The sequence below is a fragment of the Bidens hawaiensis genome, unplaced genomic scaffold (assembly GCF_021521415.1).
Source record: "Bidens hawaiensis isolate Kalapana, Puna unplaced genomic scaffold, B.hawaiensis_p1.1 tig00004748_1, whole genome shotgun sequence".
NCBI classification, from domain to species: domain Eukaryota; kingdom Viridiplantae; phylum Streptophyta; class Magnoliopsida; order Asterales; family Asteraceae; genus Bidens; species Bidens hawaiensis.
The window spans coordinates 1,640,261-1,663,209 of NW_027491294.1; the positions used below are offsets into that span (position 1 = coordinate 1,640,261).

Here is a 22,949-nt window from a genome sequence, read left to right on the forward strand (position 1 = left end):
CTTTTCATATGTAAATTTGCAACGGCCCTTACAAACCGTGCTAGGATTTTGTACCTTTAGCCATAATGGGTTTCCAATCCAGAAGCTCACGGTTATGTTTTATCCAAAAGAATTGCACACTGAGCCCAAACTCGTCTTAATAGAGAAGGACCAGAAGGTAATTTGCACATCTATAAACAAGGTTTCGTTTTTCTTCTCAACCAATATAACGGGAACCAAACACGTCCCAAACTATTAAAACCTAGTAATCGATTAGAGTTAATAAACCTAGGATATACAAAACAAAACAAAAAATTTGTTCGATTTTCATTCAAATATTCATCGCCAAACTAGTCTACATTAGATTTAATAAACAAAAACTTTATAGGAATTAAAACCATGATTTATTAAGCAAATTCACATTCTCAAAAGTAATCCAGATTTATCAAACTTCAAAAGTTCAAATACCCAATATGACCTCAAAATAACAGGGGTCAAGTTCGGCCAGTAACGCAACTAAATTCACATTCAAATATAACCGCCATTAACCCGAACAACCTGACCGTTAACCCACTCTCCCGTGTCACTAACCAAGAATCCGACCAACGGAGCCACATCCTCGGGCTCCCCAAGCCTCCCCAACGGACTCTGCTCGACCGCCATCTTCACCATCGCCTCACTCTTCCCTTCATAAAACATCTCCGTCGCAATCGGCCCAGGCGCCACACAATTGGCAGTAATCCTGGTCCCCTTGAGCTCCTTCGCCAGAATCTTCACCATCGCTTCAACCGCAGCTTTCGACGCCGCGTACGCCCCGTACCCCGGCCTCAACGCCACCGCCATCGATGACGTCAGACACACAATCCTCCCACCACCTCCTTGCTTTAACCGATTCGCCGCCTCCTTACAGACTAAATACGCGCCTCTCGTGTTAACCGCAAACGTACGGTCGAATTCTTCAATTGAAGAGTTAGGGATTGAGGAGTATGATGAGTCGAGTATTCCGGCGGCGTTGATTACGATGTGTAACGGAGAATTGAAGGCGGATTCGGCTGCGTCGAATAAGGCTTTGACTTGAGTTAGGTCAGAGACGTCGGCTTTGACGGAAATAGCGCGTGGAGAGTTTGATAAGGATGGGAATTTGGAGTTGATTTCTGAGACGAGTAGATCGGATTGAGTGGAACTGGAATTGTAATTGACGATGAGATTTGCGCCGAGGGAGGCGAGGTGGAGTGCGATGGCTTTGCCGATGCCGCGAGAGCCGCCGGTGACGATTGCAACGCGGTCATGGAGTTGAGATTGGGTGGTGGTGGTTTCGGCAGCCATGGTATGTTTATAATGTTTTAATAATAATTTTTGAAGTGTGTGAATTAGGGGTGGTGTCGTAGTGGTATAAGTTGAAATGAATGTGGACCGCTGAGTGGGAATACTGCTTAAGTCACAAATGGATTAGATTCTTCTCCATAGTTTGAGAAAAACCCGAAATAATCTAGTCTTAAGTTCATAATAGTAACACTTAATAGAAAAATGACTAAACCTACCAAGAAACTATGGTTTGAATGCTTGATTATGATAGAATTCTTTTTTTAATTGTTTATTTAATATTATTAATTTATATAATATATTAATATATACAGGTTCATCATGTGTAAACCGTCTTGTGTACAAGTTATTTAATTAGTCATGTACCATAAGGCTGTTTGTAGTGGGTAGGGGTGTTTTCGGGTTCGTTTTTTAGGTTTCGAGTTTTTTGCATCGGGTTCTTCGGGTTTCAAAGTTTTAAATCTTAACCTGAAACCCAACCGAAATCTCTTATGGTTTTTTCGGGTTCAGGTAATTCGGGTTCAGGTTTTTTCAGGTTGGGTTAATCGGGTTTTGAGTATCTAAGAAAACAAAACAAAAAACAAAAAAAATAAATAACTTTAATGCTAAAACTAAAACAACATATTCTCCTTTGCTAGTAACGCAAATAATCAAATAATAAACCAACATAACCTGATAAACAATTCAAAAGAAAAATAAAATTAAGTAACTAACTCGAACCATAATCTTCATCAATCGGACATGATTTGGTTGTTCGATTATGGTTGCTATTAGTGATAAACGAAAACATAAATTAACATCAAACCCGAAATCCAACCCGATTACTTCGGTTCGGGTTAGTCTTTTCTCGGGTTTTGGGTTTTTCGGATCGGGTTTTTTCGGGTTGGGTTTCGGGTAAAAGTGATAGCCCTAGTAGTGGGGGCGACAAATACCCACTTTTAGGGTGATTTTTTGGGGTGAACACCGCTCCCAACGATAAATGGGGCGATAGGGGGGGGGGCTGTATTTTGTCGCCAATGATTGTTTGAAGAATATTATTATTATTATATATTTTTTGTGTGGTATATATGAGCTACAACACCACTACACCCCTAAAATAAAAATCCATCATTTGCTGACTGGACATCACGTTACACAAAACGCCCCATTTTATAGCCTAATTCCCGTTTCATTTACCGTGTCACATGTTTCAAATTTTCCAGTGCATTTGAGTTTTCTTTAATCGCATTGTAAATTTACTAGACCCACTTGGATTATGAGCGGAATTTATCTTGAATTCACCTGTCACGAATTATATTTGTTCGGTCTCATTCTAAACCGTTACCAGTTTCAAAAAATCAGTTACAACAAGAGTAATGGTGATCAAAAGTTTTAACGTGTAATTATTGATAAAATCAAAACATTAAACAGATCATTCATATCAAATGAATGATATGTGATACAAGTTGAAGCACGCAATCAATGGGTCAAAAACCTAGATAGAGGCTTGAAGCGTAGAACCGAGATAGAGATGAGACTTTGATGGTGTAATTGAGATGATCTTGAACCCTTAAGGAGACTATCTATGAATTGGCGACTACATGACAAGGGAAACGTTGACCCAATAATACACCGGTTATAGCTAGGGGTACCGCTCTAATTTTTTTAATAAAAATACTCACATTATATATAAAAAAATCCAGGGTCAAAGGGCCTTTTGACCCTCCCTTGATTACGCCTCAACTTGATGTCTAATCTTTACGAAGAGATGATCAGTGCCTAGTGCCTAAAAAAGTAAAAGGTATAACCATGTTCTTAGAAGCAATCTTGTAAGCTTAAAATCACGAACAACACCCTAAGAATTTTTTTCCACCAATAGCAAATGTAGGTGTTAAACTGTTAAATACTTAAATGATTACAAATGTAGGTGTGCTTACTCTTAATAAGTAGAAGATATTGACTATGATGTTTAGCTTTATAAGTTGAAATGTCATACTAACATAATTCAAAGAAGAAAAAAAAAACTAAAAAGCTACTACTGTAATGAACCCAAAAAATCAACTGCACAACCTGTTCTAATATGGTTTACACTAATGTTACAAACAACCATCTTATTCTTTCATGGAAATTTAAAACTAGATCCTCCCGCATTCGTGCTGGACGGGCCGGCGCTTGGGTTTATAGCAACCCACAATAACGAGAGCGTGATCGCAATGAGCCCGGACCACACATACACAATCGTGGGTGTCTTCCCCCTCCTCCCCATCAGCCCTTTGAAAAACGGGTACAGATGAACCAACACCCAAAAACTGAAAAATGCACCTCCCACAAACTTCCCCCATTGTGGTGTTATGCTGTAGATCGTCCTCGAAAATGCTACCACCATCGCAATAACGTTAATCATTGCGATAACAGTTGGGGGAATCATGAGAGACGTCCATTTCACCAGATATAACTCCGCGTAAATATCGTCGGCATCTTCAACCGCTTTTGCAGTTAAGGTGAACGAGATCTCGATTCCTGCCATTACCTGTTACAAGACCAAATCAAAATCAGTATATGATGTATTATCATTTTTCAAAACTGCACTATCTAACCCAAACCAAGATAACCATTTTTTAAACTAACTCGTCACCGGAATCAAAGCAACCATTTTTTGGAACTAAGCAAAACAACACGTTGTGACCCGAACCAAGATAAAGATAACTATATTTTTAAAACAACCCCACTCAAACCCGTCCTGACCCAAACACATTCTGACCCAACCTGACCCGTTACCCAGCTAAACACAACTGTTTACCCAGGAGGAATGATAATCAATTGTCACCAATTACATTACTTAGAGCAATAACATCACCTTCAAAAGCCCTTGAATAACCGCCGCTAAATGTGAACTCGTACCCGAAATCAGCCAAAACTGCTCGTTTCGCCACCAATCTTCTAACGACACTTGCGACCACCGAACTTCCAACATCGCAAGTCCGATCAAACATAATGTCATCAACAACAGGTAGATCAAGAAAGTTGCATTGACATTTTTAACTATAAAATGACCTGATAACAACGAGAGCGCGGGAAGGAAACAATAAACGATGAGAAACAGCGACGTGAAGGGGTAAACGCCAACGTTAATGTACGCTAAACGCTGCAGCAGTTTAAGCCGTCTTGACGCTAGAAATGCGTTGTTTCTCGAGAAAAAAATCTCAACGGACCCGGTGGCCCAACGGAGCACTTGATGGAGTCTGTCTGTTAGATTTATCGGGGCCGAGCCACGAAAAGCGTCTCGTTTTGTCAGGCAATATATAGACCGCCACCCGCGGTTGTGCATTCGGTACCCGGTCACCACATCTTCGGTCACTGATCCGTATATCCAACCCACTCGATCGCCCCACTCGGTTTTGTCTTCGTACCTGTTGTTTAAAACAACGCGGGTTTATTTTATGAATAACGAGAGTATCTTTATTATTTTTTGTAATTACCAACAAGAAATTACAGAAACAGCTTCGGCTACGGTAGTGGCATCGAGAGGTTCACGCGCGTTTCGTAGGGCGCCTGGTGGGCGCCCGTACTTTACCGCCAGGTGGTCAGCGATAGGGCGGCCTTGAAACTCAGCTACGGGTATTGAATTTGCCAAAAGTGTTGAGTTCCCGAATCGTCTCGGGAGTTCATTGACATCGAGGTCCGGGTCGAAATCAGATGCTTTTAATGCTTGTGTCTCGGCGGGCGGGTTTGAACCCGCACCGTCCTTTTTCTTAGGTGTTGACAAGTCAACCTTCGGGGGGTCAAAACCGTATAATGCAAAACGTCTAAACATACATCCGGTCCCCACGTAGAACGGGCCTTGTAGCCCGTCTAGCGCACGCATGTTTCCGTCAAAGAAGACGGTGTTGTGATTGGCGTAACGGTCTGAAGGGTCGATTCCTTCAAACCGTTGCGGGAATTGGATGTAGCAAATGTCTTCACCGCCACGGTCCATCATGTAACAAATCCCTTCTCGAACCGCCATGCGGTTGTATATATAATGATCACAATCTAGGTTCAAGATAAACGGTCCATTAGATAATACTGCGGATGAACGCACAAGTGCGTTCATCGCCCCGGCTTTCTTGTTGTGGTCGTAGCCGGATCTTTTCTCTCGTGACATATATACAAGCATTGGTAATCTTATATCAACGTCTGAGTAGTCGCAAAGGCCTTCTTCCCCTGACCCTAATAACGGGTCAGGGGAAGGGGACTTCAACATTACTTGTATGATACCAGCGTGATCGCCCTTGGCATGATTATGGCTTGGGTTAGCCCATGTACCGGGCCAATGAGTACCATCGGCCATCCATGTGGCCCGTTTGATATTTATTGGCTCGGTCGGGTCAACCCCACGCTCCCGAATGTTCTTTAATATCTTCATCTCCTCCCTCGCGTTAAACGCATCCGACCTTCTCCTTATCGAATCCGGCAAATTATTAATTTTCACTTTGAACTCGTCATACTCTCGTTTAACCCGTCTCCGGTCTTTAACGAAATCCGCCCGTTTCTTGTTTTTTGTCGGATCACCTTTCAACGAGAAATACGTGTCGGGATTTCTCGGCTCGATGTCGTGTTTTCGACAAAATGGGACCCACAAATCCGCAAAGCTACACGCCTCCGCCAACGCCTCGAAATTCCAAAGCGACCCACCATCATCCGATATGTAACACGCGAGCTTCTCAACCGGGTACTCAACCGCCAGGATCGAGAGAATGGTGTTGGCGGTGACCAAAGGCGGCTCTTTCTCTGGATCCGCGGTCGATACAAAGAAATCAACACCCGGGAGGTCAGACCGCCCCTTCGGGTTTTTAACCTCATCGCGCGCTTCAAACTTATCATGAAGAAGTTGTAAATCAGCGGACCGATTCACGGGACAAAGCTTCGGGATCTGATCAAGAATCCACGAAAACGCGAACCATATCTCGCATATAACCGACATGAACCACAACCACATTGCATCATCATTCGGGTTAGTAACCCTCCATGTCAAAAAGAAAATCAAAACTACAAAACGAATAACTATCAATAACCTATAAGGACTAATAATACTCGCGGGCATTGGTAGCCTCCGAGTAAGCGGTCGCCACGGCTTATCCTCTGGATCCTCAAAACCGCCACCACCGTCTTTCCCACCACCACCATCCGTCGGCCAATACGCGTTCCCAACGCCATAAGTACCCGAAGTCTCATTAAACAACCATTTGTTATGATCAAACTCCCCATTTTGGTTTCGTTTCACCAACGAAGACCGCTTACCATCCGGGCCAGTAACCGATAACGCTCCAGCCGGTGCATCATCATCAAGCTCGGTTTTATACGCTTCTTTACACCCCGGGCACAACCCGGTATCCTTTTGTGCGTCTAGAAAGCAATCTCGACAAATTTTAAACCGGCATTCGCATGGAATAATATCGACACCTCGCTCGTCCTTAACCACCTTGCCATCACAAGCCGGCATTGCGCATGAAGACCCTTTTGATCCAGCCATTTGCGGGTGGGTCACCTCGGAGTCAATAACTTTGTCCATTAAATGTGCGCGTGTCACGCTATTGAAACCTCCGGTAAAAAGCGAATTCGAAACATATTGTTCTTCGGCTTTTGTAGCCACTGATGCTTCAGGAAGTTCATTGGGGATATGCACGGTGTAATTTGTGTAATCCCCGGTTGAGTCGTTGGACGTGTCGACGTCATCTTTTGATAAGTTGACGTAACGGCCGCTTGAAGTTCGCCTAGCGAACTTTAATGATGGGCCACCGCCACCTGCGGTGGCCTTGGATGGTTTTTTAGATGGTTGGGAACTTGCCATTTCCTTATTGTTGTTATTATTATCTGCTTTTACTAGGTTTCTTTTGTGTTTTTTGTTGTGAGATTTTGAAACCTGTCTGGTTTTTTTGTTATCCGATTGTTGTTTGGTAGTTGTGAGTTGAATGAGAATGGTTGGGGTTCCTAGAGGCGAGATAATTGGCGAAACAATTGGTTAATATTGTTACTTTCTATAATTAGAAACTTATATGACAAAAGTTTGAAGTAACCAAGTTATTGTTTGTAACCATGGGTGAATATTGTAAAATACAAACACACTTAATTGTGGCTATCAAAACACTAAAAGTGCTACTCCTTTCTTCTTAATGTTATGTTTATTGTATTAACCATTAGGCTATATGTAGTGGAGGGGCTACAAATTAAGGCGTTTTGCGTCATTTGGCGCCCAGTCAGCAAATAGTGGGTTTTTGTTTTTGGGGTGTAATGGTGTAGGGGCTACAAATAGTAATATAATAATAATATATATATACATATATATATACATATATATATATATATATATATATATATATATATATATATATATCTCTCTCTCTTACACACATATATATAATAATAATATAAACAAACAAAACAACAGACATGCTGGGCGAGAAAAAGACCCCGCCCCCGCCCCTTTTCGCCCACTTATCGCCGGGGGGGGGGGGGGATTGGCGGTGTTCTCGCCCAAAATTCGCCTAAATCGGCGCCCACTACACATGGCCTTAGAGACCTATAAAGAAAGACACGAGTCTTGTTTTGTTGAATGACTACTTTCTTGTTGAAACGAAAGATGCACTTGGTTTTATGCTAGTAGTATAACATGAACTAAATCTTTAATCTTTATGTTATACTTGGTTTTAGACTATCAATATAACATGAACTCAACGTGCAATCTTCAATTTTTCTTCATACATGGCTATTAAAGGATCAAAAGACAATAAACGGGACACGAAAACACTTATATACAGACCACGTAAACTAGATTATTTACATTTCATATCTATTCGGTTGTTTTGTTAGTATAAAATGAACGTGTTATATTCGTTGATTCGGTTACAACTGCAAGATTCATTTGAATATATAATTTCATTTCAAAATTTTGTATGTCAATACCCTTGGAACATGTACATAGCGAAATGAATTATGAAAGTTTTATACATTAATAAAATAAATATAGTCATGCTTATTTACAAATTATCATGCTCAATAACTTGTGCCCCTCTCCACTCTTCACCGGGTTCAATCGTTATCGGAGTTAATATTGAAGCCGGACCTGTACAAATAAAGTAGCCTTGCCCATACTTTTCGGACAGTGATCCGGGACTCGACAAATAAATGTCTTCAAACCCGATTCTTATTACTCTAAAAAACAATTCTCGTCCCTGCAAAAAAGGACAAGGATTTATAGACGCCACGATAATAATTTTCAATAAGATAATAAATAATCGTCAAACTTACTTGATCAAGTGTCTCATACTTTGATGGAATAGTGTTATAGAACTCCTTTAATCTCTCTTCAAGAGGGGTACCATAAACTCGGCTAAGTTTATTCTTCAAAATGGTGATGGGTACATCTTGTACACTCCAAACTCCTACTTTCTTCTCGGGTTCCCACCCGAAGGAAAACCAGGCTGGATCTTCTGGTTTTACTGCTTCGGATGGTGATAGAATCTCAAATGGAGAAGATAAAGGAGGGTGAGTGCAATATGAGGAACCGTTGAGCCCATCGATGGCGGTTCCTCCCCGTTTCTTGAACTTGAGATGGCTAAGTATGGCGGTTTTTAGATTAACAGGTTTTCGGCCATTGTTTTTTACTATAATCGCGGTTGCCATGCTTAGAGCATAGAGTGTGATCTCATAGGTTATGTCAAGGGTTCCACTAGTGGTGCAACTCAATTCTACCTGCACAAGTAATTCCCTTTAATGTTGAGACAAATACATAAAAAATTTAGATCAACATATATATCTCAACACAACAGTTAATGTGTCAAGTTGGTGGGTTGACAGTTTCAGACTGATGGATTAAATTGGTCAACCCAAACACGACCCACGTCTTAATTCATTTTATATTTATTAGGCCTAATCTGCACGCACTTAAAATCCGTGTAACAAAAATACGACTCGTCTAACCCATTTTTTCTTCTAACGTGTCAAACAACGGTAATCAAATGAAATAAGCTAAATATAAGCTAAAATTGTCATAAATGGTTAAGTAGGTCGATCTGTCGAATGAAATAGGTTGATAAGTCGACATGTTTAATTAAATGGACTAAAGAAGTCAACCCGAAAACTGGTTATATTATATATGACAATCCAGTTGGAAATTGAGACCCCTACTCGACTTATGCTATCTATATGTAACTTGAACCATTCATTTTAGTAATGTTATTCGCATATTGACAACATAAAAACGACTTTTAATTAAATCCCGCTTTTATAATTCACCAATTATTAAAAAAATAAAAACATTCACTTAAACATATTTATATACTAAAATAATACAAAATCGTATCATCAAAACAATAACACGACTCAAAACCAACAATCTAAAATATTATAAGACACACACATTAATAATTAAACCTTGGCAACTAATTAAAACAAGAACATGCATTACCTGCACAGCATCAATGGAGTCCGAATCAGCATCCTTCACAACCCATTGCGACAAATCAACACCTTTCTACTTCGACTTTGAATCATCCGAAACACTATCAATCACCAAACCAATCCCTCCTTTCTTAGCCGACTGAAGAGGTAGGTCCCAGCAGAGCCCAGTTGGTCCCGCAAGACTCACCTTGAACAGGGACGTCTGCGCAAAGGCCATCTGCTCCCGCAGGACCCACCACGCTCAGAGAATCTTACGCGCAGTACGCAAGCTGTACACGCAGGGAAAGCCTCCCAATGGTGAAGTACCCCGCCTGTTCCCGCAGTTGCGGATACAAGCCATCAGGGAAGGCTACCCGCAGACAGCAGGGCTACACGCACAAGACACTAGCTACTTCAGTAGTCACATGAAGGAATGAGCAAGGCGGGAACAATCCCGCCTAAATGAGCCAGTCCGTATGATTCTGAAAGATCTTTTGTACTATACCTACCAAGGTATGGATAGGACAGACGATCTGACCAGAACAGCCCATGAGCCAATCACAGGGTGACAGCTCACCGACAACAGTACGAGGAGGAGCACCCTCTAGTACTGTTTGTCACTATTAGCCGCTGCCTACTCACCAACCCTTACTGTGGGGCGTGCGCAGCCTACAGTTGGTGGAATAGTGTTACTGTTGGCCGTAACCTATTCACCAACCAGCATGGCCTGCGTATAATCCACAGTAGGTGGGACGTGCATAATCTACAGTTGGTGGAATAGTGCAGCCGACTTTGTTACTGTTGGCCGTAACCTATCCACCAACCAGTATGGCCTGCGCATAGTCCACTGTTGGTAGAACAGGAATACTATTCAGCCGGCTGTACCTTCTAGGAAACCTACCTTCGGCTATAAATACTCCAACATCTTGGAACGGTAAGATCATCTGCTATCCTGTTATCTAGCAATCTCTTAATATACACTTATATTCAGAGCAATCTAGTCTGATTCTCACGCCGGAGGGTGGTCACAAGGAGGAACCCCCCCTTCTCAGTGACGAGCTTACGGTGTTTGTTTTGCAGGTCCCCTGAAGAACAACTGTCTCTGTTGGACCTCATTCTCGTGGGAAACATTACTTAACCCCCAGATTATCTATAATCTGCACCGGGTCACTTAGTGTTTCTTCATTGGCGCCATCCGTGCATAAAAGCTAGAACTAATTTAGTTTTTTCAAATTTTCTGAAGAAATGGTTAACGTTACTCCGGTCCAAAGGCCAGTAACCGACCAAGAAACCCCGGTAACAACCCCAGCAACTGGGGGGAACACCGGCGGTTATACAATCCTTACGAACACTACCCCGACTACCCAAGCCGGGGCAAGTGCAGTAAATATTCCACTGGGGTTCACCGATACCCAGCTGGAAAAACGAACGAGGGTCCCTCGCCAAACACTAGATCAAGTGAAGGCGTGGGCCGAAGCACGTCAGAAAGAGTTCCAAGCTGAATTGGACGAACGCTTGCGTTCAGTTCAACAGGCTGACGAATTCGGCAGTACTCGCCAACACCTCATTATGAACAGCGAGGGCGAGTACTCAGACGACGAGAGGGAGGAGTCCGATACCGACGCAAACCCTCGCCATAAGGCGAAAGGGAAGCGTAAGGAAACGGACTCCCAGCCAAAAAGGAATTTTGGGGAAGCCTTTAAACCAACAAATGCGGAGAGAAACCCGCGTGACTTCTCCAAAACCTTTAGACCAACTGCTATGAATGCAGGAAAGTCAAAATTTGCAAGGGATATTGCGGAAGCAATCGCCCCGAGAAGTGCCAAACAAATGTCCAACATTGGCACTTATGATGGTCTATCCGACCCAGACGACCAGTTGAACAGGTTCATTGCGGGGGCTACCGTCAGTAACTGGACGGAACCCACGTGGTGTTACATGTTCCAGATGACTCTGGTCGGAGCAGCCAGGGCATGGTTCGATCGTTTACCGGTCCACCACATATATGACTGGGCGGACTTTCAGAACAAGTTCAGCCAGCACTTCAGCCAGCAGAGGAAGTATACTGAAGAGCAGTGGACGATCCTCAACTGCGTTAGAGAGGAGGATGAATCTTTACTAGACTTCATCACCCGCTTCAACTCCAAGAAGCTGAGTCTGGGCAACATAAGTGAAGATCTTGTTCGCGCCGCTTTCATCCAGGGCGCCGAGTACCCAGAGCTTATCCGCACATTGACGGGTAAGGACGGCATGCCATCCACATGGGATGCCATCATGACGGCAGCCAAGCGCTTTGCCGAGACGGAGAAGCAGCTGGGAAGAGATCTTCCCCAGAGTACACACCTCTACACGCAGAAGACAAGGGAGAACAACGTTAGGATCGCCCGGCAGAACAAAAAGAGGCGGCTAGGTATTTGGCAGTCAAGGGTAAACTTTGACACCTCATCCAGCTCTCGCCCTCTTGTTGGCGGAAGGGACAACACACACCCTTCAAACCGAAAACACCGGTGGACGCCACTCACCAAGAGCGTCACGGAGATATTTGCCACGGAAAAATTGCCATGGCCAAAAGCCCCATTGATCCGGCAGAAACCTAATGCGGATCAAAGCAAATCCTGTGATTTCCACGGGACAAAGGGTCATGGTACTGAAGAGTGCACATCCCTGAAGGATATTGTTGAGACATTTGTCAAGGATGGAAGACTTGCACATCTCGTGGCATCAATCAAGAAGGGAGGAAGGAATGACAACCGGTACAGAGGTAACGGACGAAAGCCCGTCGACATCAGCATCAACATGGTTCATGGCAAGGTCAGAGGAAGAAAAAGACGAGTGACAGAACCATGCGCGTGGAAGGAAGCTGAGGTGCGCTTCCCGAGAGTGCCAGGAGGCCCCAGCAAAGAAGGCCCCATCGTCATCAAAAGCCAGCTGGGGCATTACATCACTTCCCGCACTCTTGCTGACAACGGCGCTTCGTCGACAGTGATGTACAGGCAGTTCTTTGACAAGCTGGATGATGAAGACAAAGAACGCTTGGAAACGGTCTACGCTTCAATGGAAGGGTTTGACGGCAGTACAGAAACCCCCCTGGGTATCCTATCTTTCCCCGTTACTCTTACCGATGGGAATCATTCACGCACAGAAGACGTGGATTTTGTCGTGATGAGAAAGCCACACCACACGTACGACATCCTATTCGGAAGAGACGGGATGGCAAGATTCAACGCCGTGGTATCTTCAGTCCACGGCATGATGGGATGGCCAACAGCTGAGGGTGTAGCGATGATCACTGGCATTCCCCAGGTATGCATCGCATCTGTCTCATCTAAACCCAAACCGAAAATGGCTAAACCAACCATCACCGAACCGGAAAAATGGGCCTTCAATGGCAAATACCCCGACCAGGCCGTTACCGTTGGACCAACAATCGTTGATCCCACCCGCACCTTACTCAAACGCTTACTGCAGAAAAACGCTGACATCTTTGCGTGGGCACCAGCTGACATGACTGGTGTACCCCGAAGTAAGGCGGAGCATAAGCTCAAGTGCGATCCGGCTGTTACGCCAGTCGTACAAAAGCGCAGAGTAATGGGGCCTGAACAAACTAACGCGTGTAGAACCCAAGTCAAGGAACTCCTTGACGCAGGCATCGTACGCGTTAGTAGATATCAAACATGGGTTGCAAATCCTGTAATGGTACCGAAGAATGACAAACAATGGCGCATGTGCATAGATTTCAAAGATTTGAACAAAGCATGCCCCAAAGATTGTTATCCGTTACCAGAAATTGATCTTAAGGTGGATTCGTTGGCACCATTTCGCCTTAAATGCTTCTTGGATGCGTACAAGGGGTACCATCAAATCAACATGGCCGTAGATGACCAGGACAAAACCGCATTTCGGACGCCCGATGGTACATTTTGTTATAAAATGATGCCATTCGGACTTAAGAATGCAGGGTCCACGTACCAACGACTGATGGACAAAGAGTTTCATGCCCAAATCGGGAGAAACTTGGAAGTCTATATGGATGATTTGGTCATCAAAAGCCCCGAGCCAGAAGCGATGTTGAAAGACATTGAAGAAACTTTCAACACGCTCAGAAAGATAAACATGAAGCTCAACCCGAGCAAGTGTTCATTTGGGATGGAAGAAGGGAAGTTCTTGGGAGTCATTGTTACTAAAGATGGCTTCAGAGCGAACCCTGAAAAGGTCGAAGCCATTGTTAAAATGGAATCACCTACCACCATCAAACAGGCTACACTGAATGGACGACTAGTCGCACTTAATCGCTTTTTGGCAAACCATGCGGATAAGTCGTTTCCTTTCGTGTCAACATTGAGAAACTGCTTAAAGAAAACGCACTTCCGCTGGACACCAGAAGCGAAAGCAGCTTTTCAGGAGATTCGGTCACGTCTGATCGAACTCCCAACACTTACAGCACCACAAGCGGGAGAGGAGTTAATCCTATACCTTTCCGCAACAGATAGAGCAACCGGGGCAGTCCTGCTAGTAGAACGAAAAGGCATCCAGATGCCAATCTATTATGTTAGCCGTGTACTAACAGACGTAGAAACCCGGTACTCTACCCTCGAAAAGTTAGTCTTAGCACTTATACACGCTTCACGCAGGTTAAGACGATATTTCCAGGGCCACCCAATCACCATTCTCACCAACTTCAAACTCTCAAACGTTCTAGGCAAACCCGAATTATCGGGACGTCTAGCCAAATGGGCAATTGAATTGGGAGAATATGCAATTAAGTACAAGCCAAGACCAGCCATAAAAGGCCAGGTCCTGGCCGATTTTATTGCAGAAGTCCCCGCTTCGCGGGAGAAAGAGTGCCAGGAGGAGGCTCAACCCTCCCCAGCACAGGACATCAATGATGTCTGGCGACTCTACACTGATGGAGCAGCCAGTAGCGAGGGTTCAGGCGCAGGGTTAAAATTATCCAACCCAGCAGGCCAAGAATATACTTACGCTATTCGGTTGGATTTTCCAAGTACGAATAACGAAGCCGAATATGAAGCATTCTTGGCCGGATTGAGAATTGCGCGTAAGATGGGAGTGAAAAACTTGGAAGCCCACGTGGATTCCATGCTGGTGGCCAACCAAATAAATGGGACGTACACGGCTGTGAACGACACAATGGCCCTGTACCTCGCCCAGGCAAAAACCCTTATGCGTGATTTTAATGATTGTAAAGTCATACACGTCAAGCGCAGCGAAAACAAATCTACGGATGCGTTAAGCAAGCTTGCATCACTAGCCTTCACCCACTTGGGAAAGGACATCCGCATTGAACTCCTCGAAGCACCATCAGTCCCGCACAAGGAAATTTGTGTCATCCAAACCGGTACAGAAACGTGGATGACACCAATAATAAATTACCTTGCAGCAGGAACACTACCAGAGTCAAAAACACAGGCAAGAAAACTACGCTGTAAAGCACTGAATTATCAACTAATCGATGACGTCCTTTACAGACGTAACTTTCTTGGCCCACTCTTAAGATGCGTGGACAACCAAGATGCTGACTACCTCTTAAGGGAAGTACACGAAGGCATCTGTGGAGTTCACGCAGGTCCCCGCGCTGTTGTGGCTAAACTAAACAATGCGGGATACTTTTGGCCGGGGATGCATATGGATGCACTGGCATACACCAGAAAATGCAGGTCTTGCCAGCTTTACGCACCCAACACGCATCGCCCGAAGAATGAACTTGTTCCAGTCACTTCTTCGTGGCCATTTCAGAAGTGGGCCATCGATGTGACAGGCCCATTTCCCACAGCAGCAGGAAATGTTCAGTTCCTAGTGGTAGCCATCGACTACTTCACCAAGTGGATAGAAGCAAAACCTTTAGTCCAAACAACCGCAAAACATATCAAAAAATTTATTTGGGAATTTATTATTTGTCGTTTTGGACTTCCACAGAATTTGGTGAGCGATAACGGCACCAACTTTGCTGACAAGAAGCTACAGCAGTGGCTGAAAGAACTTCAAATCACCCACACCTTTACCTCAGTGGCACACCCGCAAGGTAATGGTGAGGTGGAAAGAGCAAACAAGAGCATCGTCGATGGCATAAAAAAAGACTCTTGGAACACAGATCCGACTGGGTGGACGAGCTTCCGCACGTCCTTTGGGCAAACAGAACGCTGAAAAAGGCCAGTACGGGGGAAACCCCGTTCAGTCTCACTTATGGCACTGAAGCCATGGTCCCGGTCGAAATTGGTTTACCCTCACCAAGGGTCTTGATCCAGCCAGAGGACAATGATGCGGAAAGACGGTTAGACCTTATGCTAACCGAGGAACGCAGAGACTTAGCCGCAGTGCGTGAAGAGAATTACAAACGAAAAATGCAAAAGTACTACAACACGCGGGTAAAACTCTGCAACTTCAATGAAGGAGACTACATACTGCGTAACAACGAGGCTTCGAACCAAGAACTCCCAGGAAAGCTGGCCCCGGTCTGGGAAGGGCCATACGTTATCAAACAAGTTCTGGGAAAGGGCGCATACCGGCTCGAAAGGCTCGATGGCACTCCCATCCCAAGAACATGGAATGGAGCTCAATTACGCAAATGTTATATGTAGATCAATTCCGAACTTGTAAAGAAAAGGCCTAAGAGCCACTTCTAATGGAAATGATTCTCCTTTCACAATGTGTTGATAGCCTTACCTTTAACTTATGAACTTCCCATGTGCCGGTATTCACCGCATCAATGTGGGAAGAAGTAAGTAGTTGCGTGTGGAAGGCGGCAAAACCCGCATAAACACAACGCTAAAAATGTTAAAAAGTTCTAAGGAAAACCTACACGCAGGTCAGATGTAAGTGAAGTTTAGCCATCCTTGTGAGTGCAAGTGACGGTCTTACCCGCACAATCACGAACAAGGAAGCAAAACTTCAACCTATCATCTACCACGTTCAAAGGTTAACTTATTCTGAACACTTAGAAAATTTCAAAGGAAAAGATGAGGTAAACTTCCACGCAGGTTAAATGTAAGTTTAGCCATCCTACTAAGTGCAAGTGACGGTCCTATCCGCACAATCATGAAAGAGGAAGCAAAATAAACTTATAATTTACCACGTCAAAAAGTTAACTTATCTAAGTACTAAAGAAATTGCTAAGTTTAAACATGCGTAAAATAAACAAGGAAAAGGACAAACACATTCTTTATTTCATCGACACTCGAATATTACAAACATTGCTGGGTGTATACCTGCATACAAAAGAAATACTAAAGCAAATATCTACGCTAGTGGTGGAAAAGGATCTTCTGGATCATGCTTCAGGACCACTTCCACTTGGACCCGCACCATCAGCAGAGTGTGGCGGTTCAAGGAAAGCTCTAAGGACAGCAAGCCCATCATCAGCAGCAGCGACTTCGTTCACCTTCTCCACCACCGGATGCGGGAAGGCGGCATACTGATTCACTGCTTGGTCGTAAGCAGTTTCAGTGTCCACATCAAACAAAGGGAAGTTGGAAGGCGGGATGCCTTTCTCAACAAACCCTAGACCAAGCAGGAAGCCGGCCTTTTCCCCATCCTCATGAGAAGCGTTGAGGGCTGCGCTCATAGCATCGTCATAAGACGTCTCTGAAAAGACCCGATGCACAACCTACAAAGAAAATACAAGTGTCAAACACCTTTTCTATGTACAAAGGAAAGCGTGAAGACGTAAAGCTAAACATACCTGAGACAACGCTTCTCGAAGAAGCCATTCCTTGGCAACCAGAGCTTCTTTAAGGGCGGCTTGAGCTTGGGTGTAGGCGCGTTCGGCTTCGCTTTTGTTAAGGTTGGCAAGTAGCACTTCCTTTGCGGCAGCCTCTTCGACGCCCTTAAGCTTCCGCTCGGTATGGTCAAGCACGCCCCTCTGGTCCAGGATCTCTTGGAGCTTCTTGGCATCTTCCATCGCCAAGGCATCATGAGCACGTTGGAGAGCCTCTAATTTGGCTTTGAGCTCCTCGTTCTCCACGCGTAAAGGCTCAGCAACGGCTTCAGCCTTGGTGGCCCTCTCGGTTGCGTTCCTCGCAGTCTCCTTAGCTAGCCGAAGCTGTTCATTAACAGCTTGGGCAGCCTTGGAGCGGGCCTCGAGTCGCGCTTGAACCTCAACCTCGAGGGCCTTGAAGGCCTTCTCCTTCTCCGCAGAAGCTGCGGCCAACTGTTGGTTCTCCTCCCGAAGAGCCCGCGCTTGAGATACTTCCTTGGCGCGAGCTGCTTTCAACTTGTCGTTTTCACGACAAAGCAGCTCGACGCGCGGCTGCATCCGGGCAAGGAGAACCCGAAGCTCATTGGTTAGCCTACCCTCCTGGTAGCTAGCCATGGCTTCCCCCAACGCACCATGGGGAGCAGCGTGGCGAGCCCAGTCCACGCACTCCACAGGGGTACGAAGGGTTGTTCCTCGGCGGATGTTCCATCGCGGAACATACACTTCATTGGAATCCGGCACTGCAAAAGAAACAAAGCAGTTAGGAAAAGATGAAGAAAAATATAAAGGCCAAAAGAACCCTACGCACCTGTAGGGTCGATCACAGGCCGATAGCCACCGAACCCATCACCTGAACCTAAGGGAAATCCATCCAAAAGGTCGGGCAGATGGGAAAGTGACAAAGATTGGCGAGAAGCCCCGCGCGTACCTGAAGGTTCGGCCGTCGAGGCCGATGGCGGAGGCGGCACGGTTTCCGCCGCAGTAGATGGCGGAGGCATGGTGTCCGCCGCAGTCGCCGCCGTGGAGTCAGCAGCAACAATAACCGCCGGCTCCGTGAAGGATGCTGTAAAAATCGCACTCACGGCCGGCGGTGACGTCATCTCGGCTGGCATCTCGACTGGAACAGTCGGCTCAAAGGAATGAGCAACTGGACCAGCGGAAGCAGGCGCAGGCGCCTGGGTCGACGCCTCAGGTAGGCTGACCAAGCCTACCGTCATCGGCGGGGAGGTACTCTTCTGCGCTCCACCCTGGAATGCGTCAACATCCACGCCTGCGTAAAGAAGAAAAGTGTTAGAAATATTAAGCTATGAAGATAAAAGCTGAAGTTGTACTTACGGGTTTTCTTGAGCCTGAACGTACGGACGGGCGGGGACGAGCCCGATGGAGCCGGTCTCTTGATGCCGATCACCGTCGTCGTCGTTGGTTCTCCGGAGGTAACAGTCGTAGCCTCCGGAGCAGTGGTCTTCTCACCACCGGGGTTCCCCGCCACCTCTTCACTATCTGACTCGGTGTCAGATAGAAGCACCGGATCGGCTGTGGAGGCCACCTTCTCCTTCCCTTTCCCGCCGGCAGCCTTCTTCTTCCGCACCAACGGAGGGCCATCTGCGGATTCCTCAGAAGAAGACAGGATGTCAGGAATTCCAGCAGCGGGTACAGCATTGAGGGATTGAGGATAGAATATCGCCTTACCTGGCCGCCGGTGGCTCAGGATCTCGTGGCCCAGCGGATAGACCTCCACAAACCGATCCGCCGTTTGTTCCAGGATGGGCAACTCGCCCTCGTCTAGAGCACGAGTACCCATCCGCGCGGGACCGTCAGCTTCCCGCGGGTACAGGAGCGACTCCAAATCGTTCCCCTCTAAAAAAAAAAAAAGAAACAGTTAGAAGACAAACTCGTATCAGCAAGAAGGACAAGACATACCATAAGGAATAGAGTTCAAACCGTATTCGAGAAGGATGGGAACCTGAGACGCCTCCTTCCACACCCGGCTCATCCCCAGCATCACCATCCCGGACTCCGCAAACCGGTAAACCGGAGATTGGACCCGGGATATCTTCGAAAACCATTCCGCCTCCTGGTAGTTGGTGGTGTGAAGGCTCGGAATTGCTTGGCCATTTTTAAACTTCATGGCAAGGGGGATGGCGCGGGCAGAAATGTAGAAAAACTCCCGCTTCCACGCGCGAAGACTGCGCTCTGTCGCGCAAATCTTCAAACCCTTGATACGGGTTGTCAGGGTATACCACCCCTGGATGCACCTCCAAGTGTAGAAGGTCATCAGGCGGTCAACATGGGGCTCGATGCCCAAAATCCGGCACACCCACTCGAAGTGGCGAATCTTGGCGATCGCCATGGGGTGCAACTCGGTCAGATGAACACCGTGCCTCTCAAGGACACGGTAAACAAACTTTGTCAATGGGAACCTAAGATTCCCATAGACAAAGAATGCTGCATAAACCCCGATCTTGCCTCTAGGGGCATCGTACACGGTCTGATGGGGTTCAGGAAACTCAGGCTCGAGAGGATCGAGCATGAACTTCCTAACAACATACCGGTACTGATCGCCGGGCAGAGCACACTGGCACTCGCCAGCAGTACTCCTGTCATCAGTTGTAGACTCGAGATCATGTGAAGACATCTTGCAGAAAGAAGAAAGAGATTTCGGGAAAATGCTTGCCTGAAGAGGGGAGTATTTGCCGGAAATCGCTAAGAAGAAGAAGAGAAGAGGTGAAGATGTGAATTACAAAGGACCCTCTCCCCCTTTATATACTAATCGCAATTAATGCGGTGAATTTAATGCGGAGGAGAGAGAAATCGAGGGTGCAATGAAACTATGACGCGTGGCAAAAAGCAAGCTGGCAACAGCTGTCAAAAGGACGCGTGCCAGTAATTTCGCGGCCACGCGCCCGAAAAATCGCGCCCACGCGCCTGAAAAAGCGTCTGGAATGACCATGTACTGTCACGTCACCATAACTTCCTGCACGTCCTGACACAGTCAGAAGAAACCGTCGCACGACATTTCAGAGGTTTGGATTGTTCTTATCTTTCCACCAACCCTTCGAATTTCAAAAAATTCAAAAAGATTCAAAAAAGTAAGCGGGAAAATACCCCTTACCTTGGCAAACAAGTAACCATAAGCCGGGTGCGGGTACAGCGTTAAGGCAAACCCCTTCGCATACCTAGCACCCGCAGGGAATTGAAGCCAAGAATAACTTGGCAAACAAGTAACCATAAGCCGGGTGCGGGTACAGTGTTAAGGTAAAACCCTTCACATACCTAGCACCCGCAGGGAATTGAAGCCAAGAATACCTTGGCAACCAAGTAACTATAAGACAGGTGCGGGTACAGTGTTAAGGCAAAACCCTTCACATACCTAGCGCCCCGCAGAGAATTGAAACCAAGAAGGATCTTCTGGGCAATGCTTGCAGATAGAGGAATAACATCCCCGCATAACGGGAACGTCGAGAATTATATTGTTTGAAACTCCGTGATGGAATTGGTGGTCTTAGCATAATTGATCACTATGTTGAAAACCACCAGAACCCCATGGAGAATATATACAAGTGAGACTCAACGCTCCTGACTTGCGAGAAAGTTACATACCTACCCGCATCATACCCATAGATCAAGCAAAAAAATCGGGAATTTTTGCAAGTGACATTAGGAAACCCGCGGGAAGAATCCCCACGGAGAACCTTAAAACTAAAAAACCCCTTTTCAAAACCCCTTAAAGTCCAAAAGTTCACCTCACTTTATTAAACATTCATGAGAAGAACATTGGACTGGGGGGACTTGAAGAGGTAGGTCCCAGCAGAGCCCAGTTGGTCCCGCAAGACTCACCTTGAACAGGGACGTCTGCGCAAAGGCCATCTGCTCCCGCAGGACCCACCACGCTCAGAGAATCTTACGCGCAGTACGCAAGCTGTACACGCAGGGAAAGCCTCCCAATGGTGAAGTACCCCGCCTGTTCCCGCAGTTGCGGATACAAGCCATCAGGGAAGGCTACCCGCAGACAGCAGGGCTACACGCACAAGACACTAGCTACTTCAGTAGTCACATGAAGGAATGAGCAAGGCGGGAACAATCCCGCCTAAATGAGCCAGTCCGTATGATTCTGAAAGATCTTTTGTACTATACCTACCAAGGTATGGATAGGACAGACGATCTGACCAGAACAGCCCATGAGCCAATCACAGGGTGACAGCTCACCGACAACAGTACGAGGAGGAGCACCCTCTAGTACTGTTTGTCACTATTAGCCGCTGCCTACTCACCAACCCTTACTGTGGGGCGTGCGCAGCCTACAGTTGGTGGAATAGTGTTACTGTTGGCCGTAACCTATTCACCAACCAGCATGGCCTGCGTATAATCCACAGTAGGTGGGACGTGCATAATCTACAGTTGGTGGAATAGTGCAGCCGACTTTGTTACTGTTGGCCGTAACCTATCCACCAACCAGTATGGCCTGCGCATAGTCCACTGTTGGTATAACAGGAATACTATTCAGCCGGCTGTACCTTCTAGGAAACCTACCTTCGGCTGTAAATACTCCAACATCTTGGAACGGTAAGATCATTTGCTATCCTGTTATCTAGGAATCTCTTAATATACACTTATATTCAGAGCAATCTAGTCTGATTCTCACGCCGGAGGGTGGTCACAAGGAGGAACCCCCCCTTCTCAGTGACGAGCTTACGGTGTTTGTTTTGCAGGTCCCCTGAAGAACAACTGTCTCTGTTGGACCTCATTCTTGTGGGAAACATTACTTAACCCCCAGATTATCTATAATCTGCACCGGGTCACTTAGTGTTTCTTCACCGACGTAGTGTACAAAACCTCTTCAAAACCATCATCTTTCCGGTAAACTTTCGGTTTATACGGAGTAACATGTGCATTATTCAATCCAACCTTCACCGAACTACCATTTCGGACTGTTAGTTCAGCAACTTGAGTCCCATCATCGTTTTCCAAGAACTTGACGCCTTTCCTGCCAAATTTTTGATCAAGGGTCTCGGTAACAGTAACCGAAGGGGTTACGATTGAAGCCGTTGATTTGGGAATGAGTATGGATGGTTTTGGGAGGGAGAGAGATAGGAGTGAAGTTGCAGCCATGGAATTGAAGATGATGATATGATGATAAAGTGAAGGAAGTCCAATGTTTTAATTTGTTTTTGTTTGGTTGTTTGTTCGTTGGGAATTTTTGTTTTTGCTCGTGGACTATTGGATGTAAACATGTTAGGACCTTAAACTATGGATGTAACACCAAGTTGTTATGATATTTGGTCTCCCTTTGAAATATTTAACGAATTGATTTATTTTTTTAGTTAAGTGTCATTTTAGTATCTGTGGTTTGATCAACTACGCAACTTTAGTATTTTTTTTGAATTTTTCGCAACTGGCTACCTAACTTTTCTAAAACTTGCAATTTTAGTACCTTTTTTTAACTTCGTTTATTTTATTCATTAACTTAGGGATACTTTTGTAATTTCATTATATTCTCTCTTTTTTTTCTCCTTATCTTCATCTGCCTCATCCATCTCTC

General features: G+C 45.5%; 1 protein-coding gene and 2 pseudogenes across 2 annotated transcripts; all 3 read right to left on the bottom strand.

The window, feature by feature from the left end:
• Nucleotides 1-437: 437 nt before the first annotated feature.
• Nucleotides 438-1,305, bottom strand: LOC143627927 (NADPH-dependent aldehyde reductase-like protein, chloroplastic pseudogene; annotated as a pseudogene).
• A 1,979-nt stretch (nucleotides 1,306-3,284) lies between these two features.
• LOC143627928 (cellulose synthase-like protein D4) lies at nucleotides 3,285-7,270 on the bottom strand. Its single transcript, XM_077097641.1, has 3 exons — nucleotides 4,761-7,270; nucleotides 4,139-4,691; nucleotides 3,285-3,811 (listed from the first exon to the last, which is right to left on the bottom strand). Exons 1-3 carry the CDS (start codon nucleotides 7,109-7,111, stop codon nucleotides 3,401-3,403), a joined length of 3,315 nt encoding a protein of 1,104 aa, XP_076953756.1. The 5' UTR covers nucleotides 7,112-7,270; the 3' UTR covers nucleotides 3,285-3,400.
• A 956-nt stretch (nucleotides 7,271-8,226) lies between these two features.
• On the bottom strand, nucleotides 8,227-22,599 carry LOC143627929 (photosynthetic NDH subunit of subcomplex B 2, chloroplastic-like; annotated as a pseudogene). Its single transcript, XR_013152664.1, has 4 exons — nucleotides 22,226-22,599; nucleotides 9,728-9,859; nucleotides 8,569-9,012; nucleotides 8,227-8,492 (listed from the first exon to the last, which is right to left on the bottom strand). The product of XR_013152664.1 is annotated as a photosynthetic NDH subunit of subcomplex B 2, chloroplastic-like (transcript).
• Nucleotides 22,600-22,949: the final 350 nt, after the last annotated feature.

Coding starts and splice junctions, on each gene's coding strand:
- LOC143627928 (XM_077097641.1), bottom strand. CDS start 7,111: ATGGCAAGTTCCCAACCATCTAAAAAACCATCCAAGGCCACCGCAGGT. Junction 4,692..4,760: donor GTTTCTGTAATTTCTTGTTG/GTAATTACAAAA, acceptor TTTAAACAACAG/GTACGAAGACAAAACCGAGT. Junction 3,812..4,138: donor TTATTCAAGGGCTTTTGAAG/GTGATGTTATTG, acceptor GTCTTGTAACAG/GTAATGGCAGGAATCGAGAT.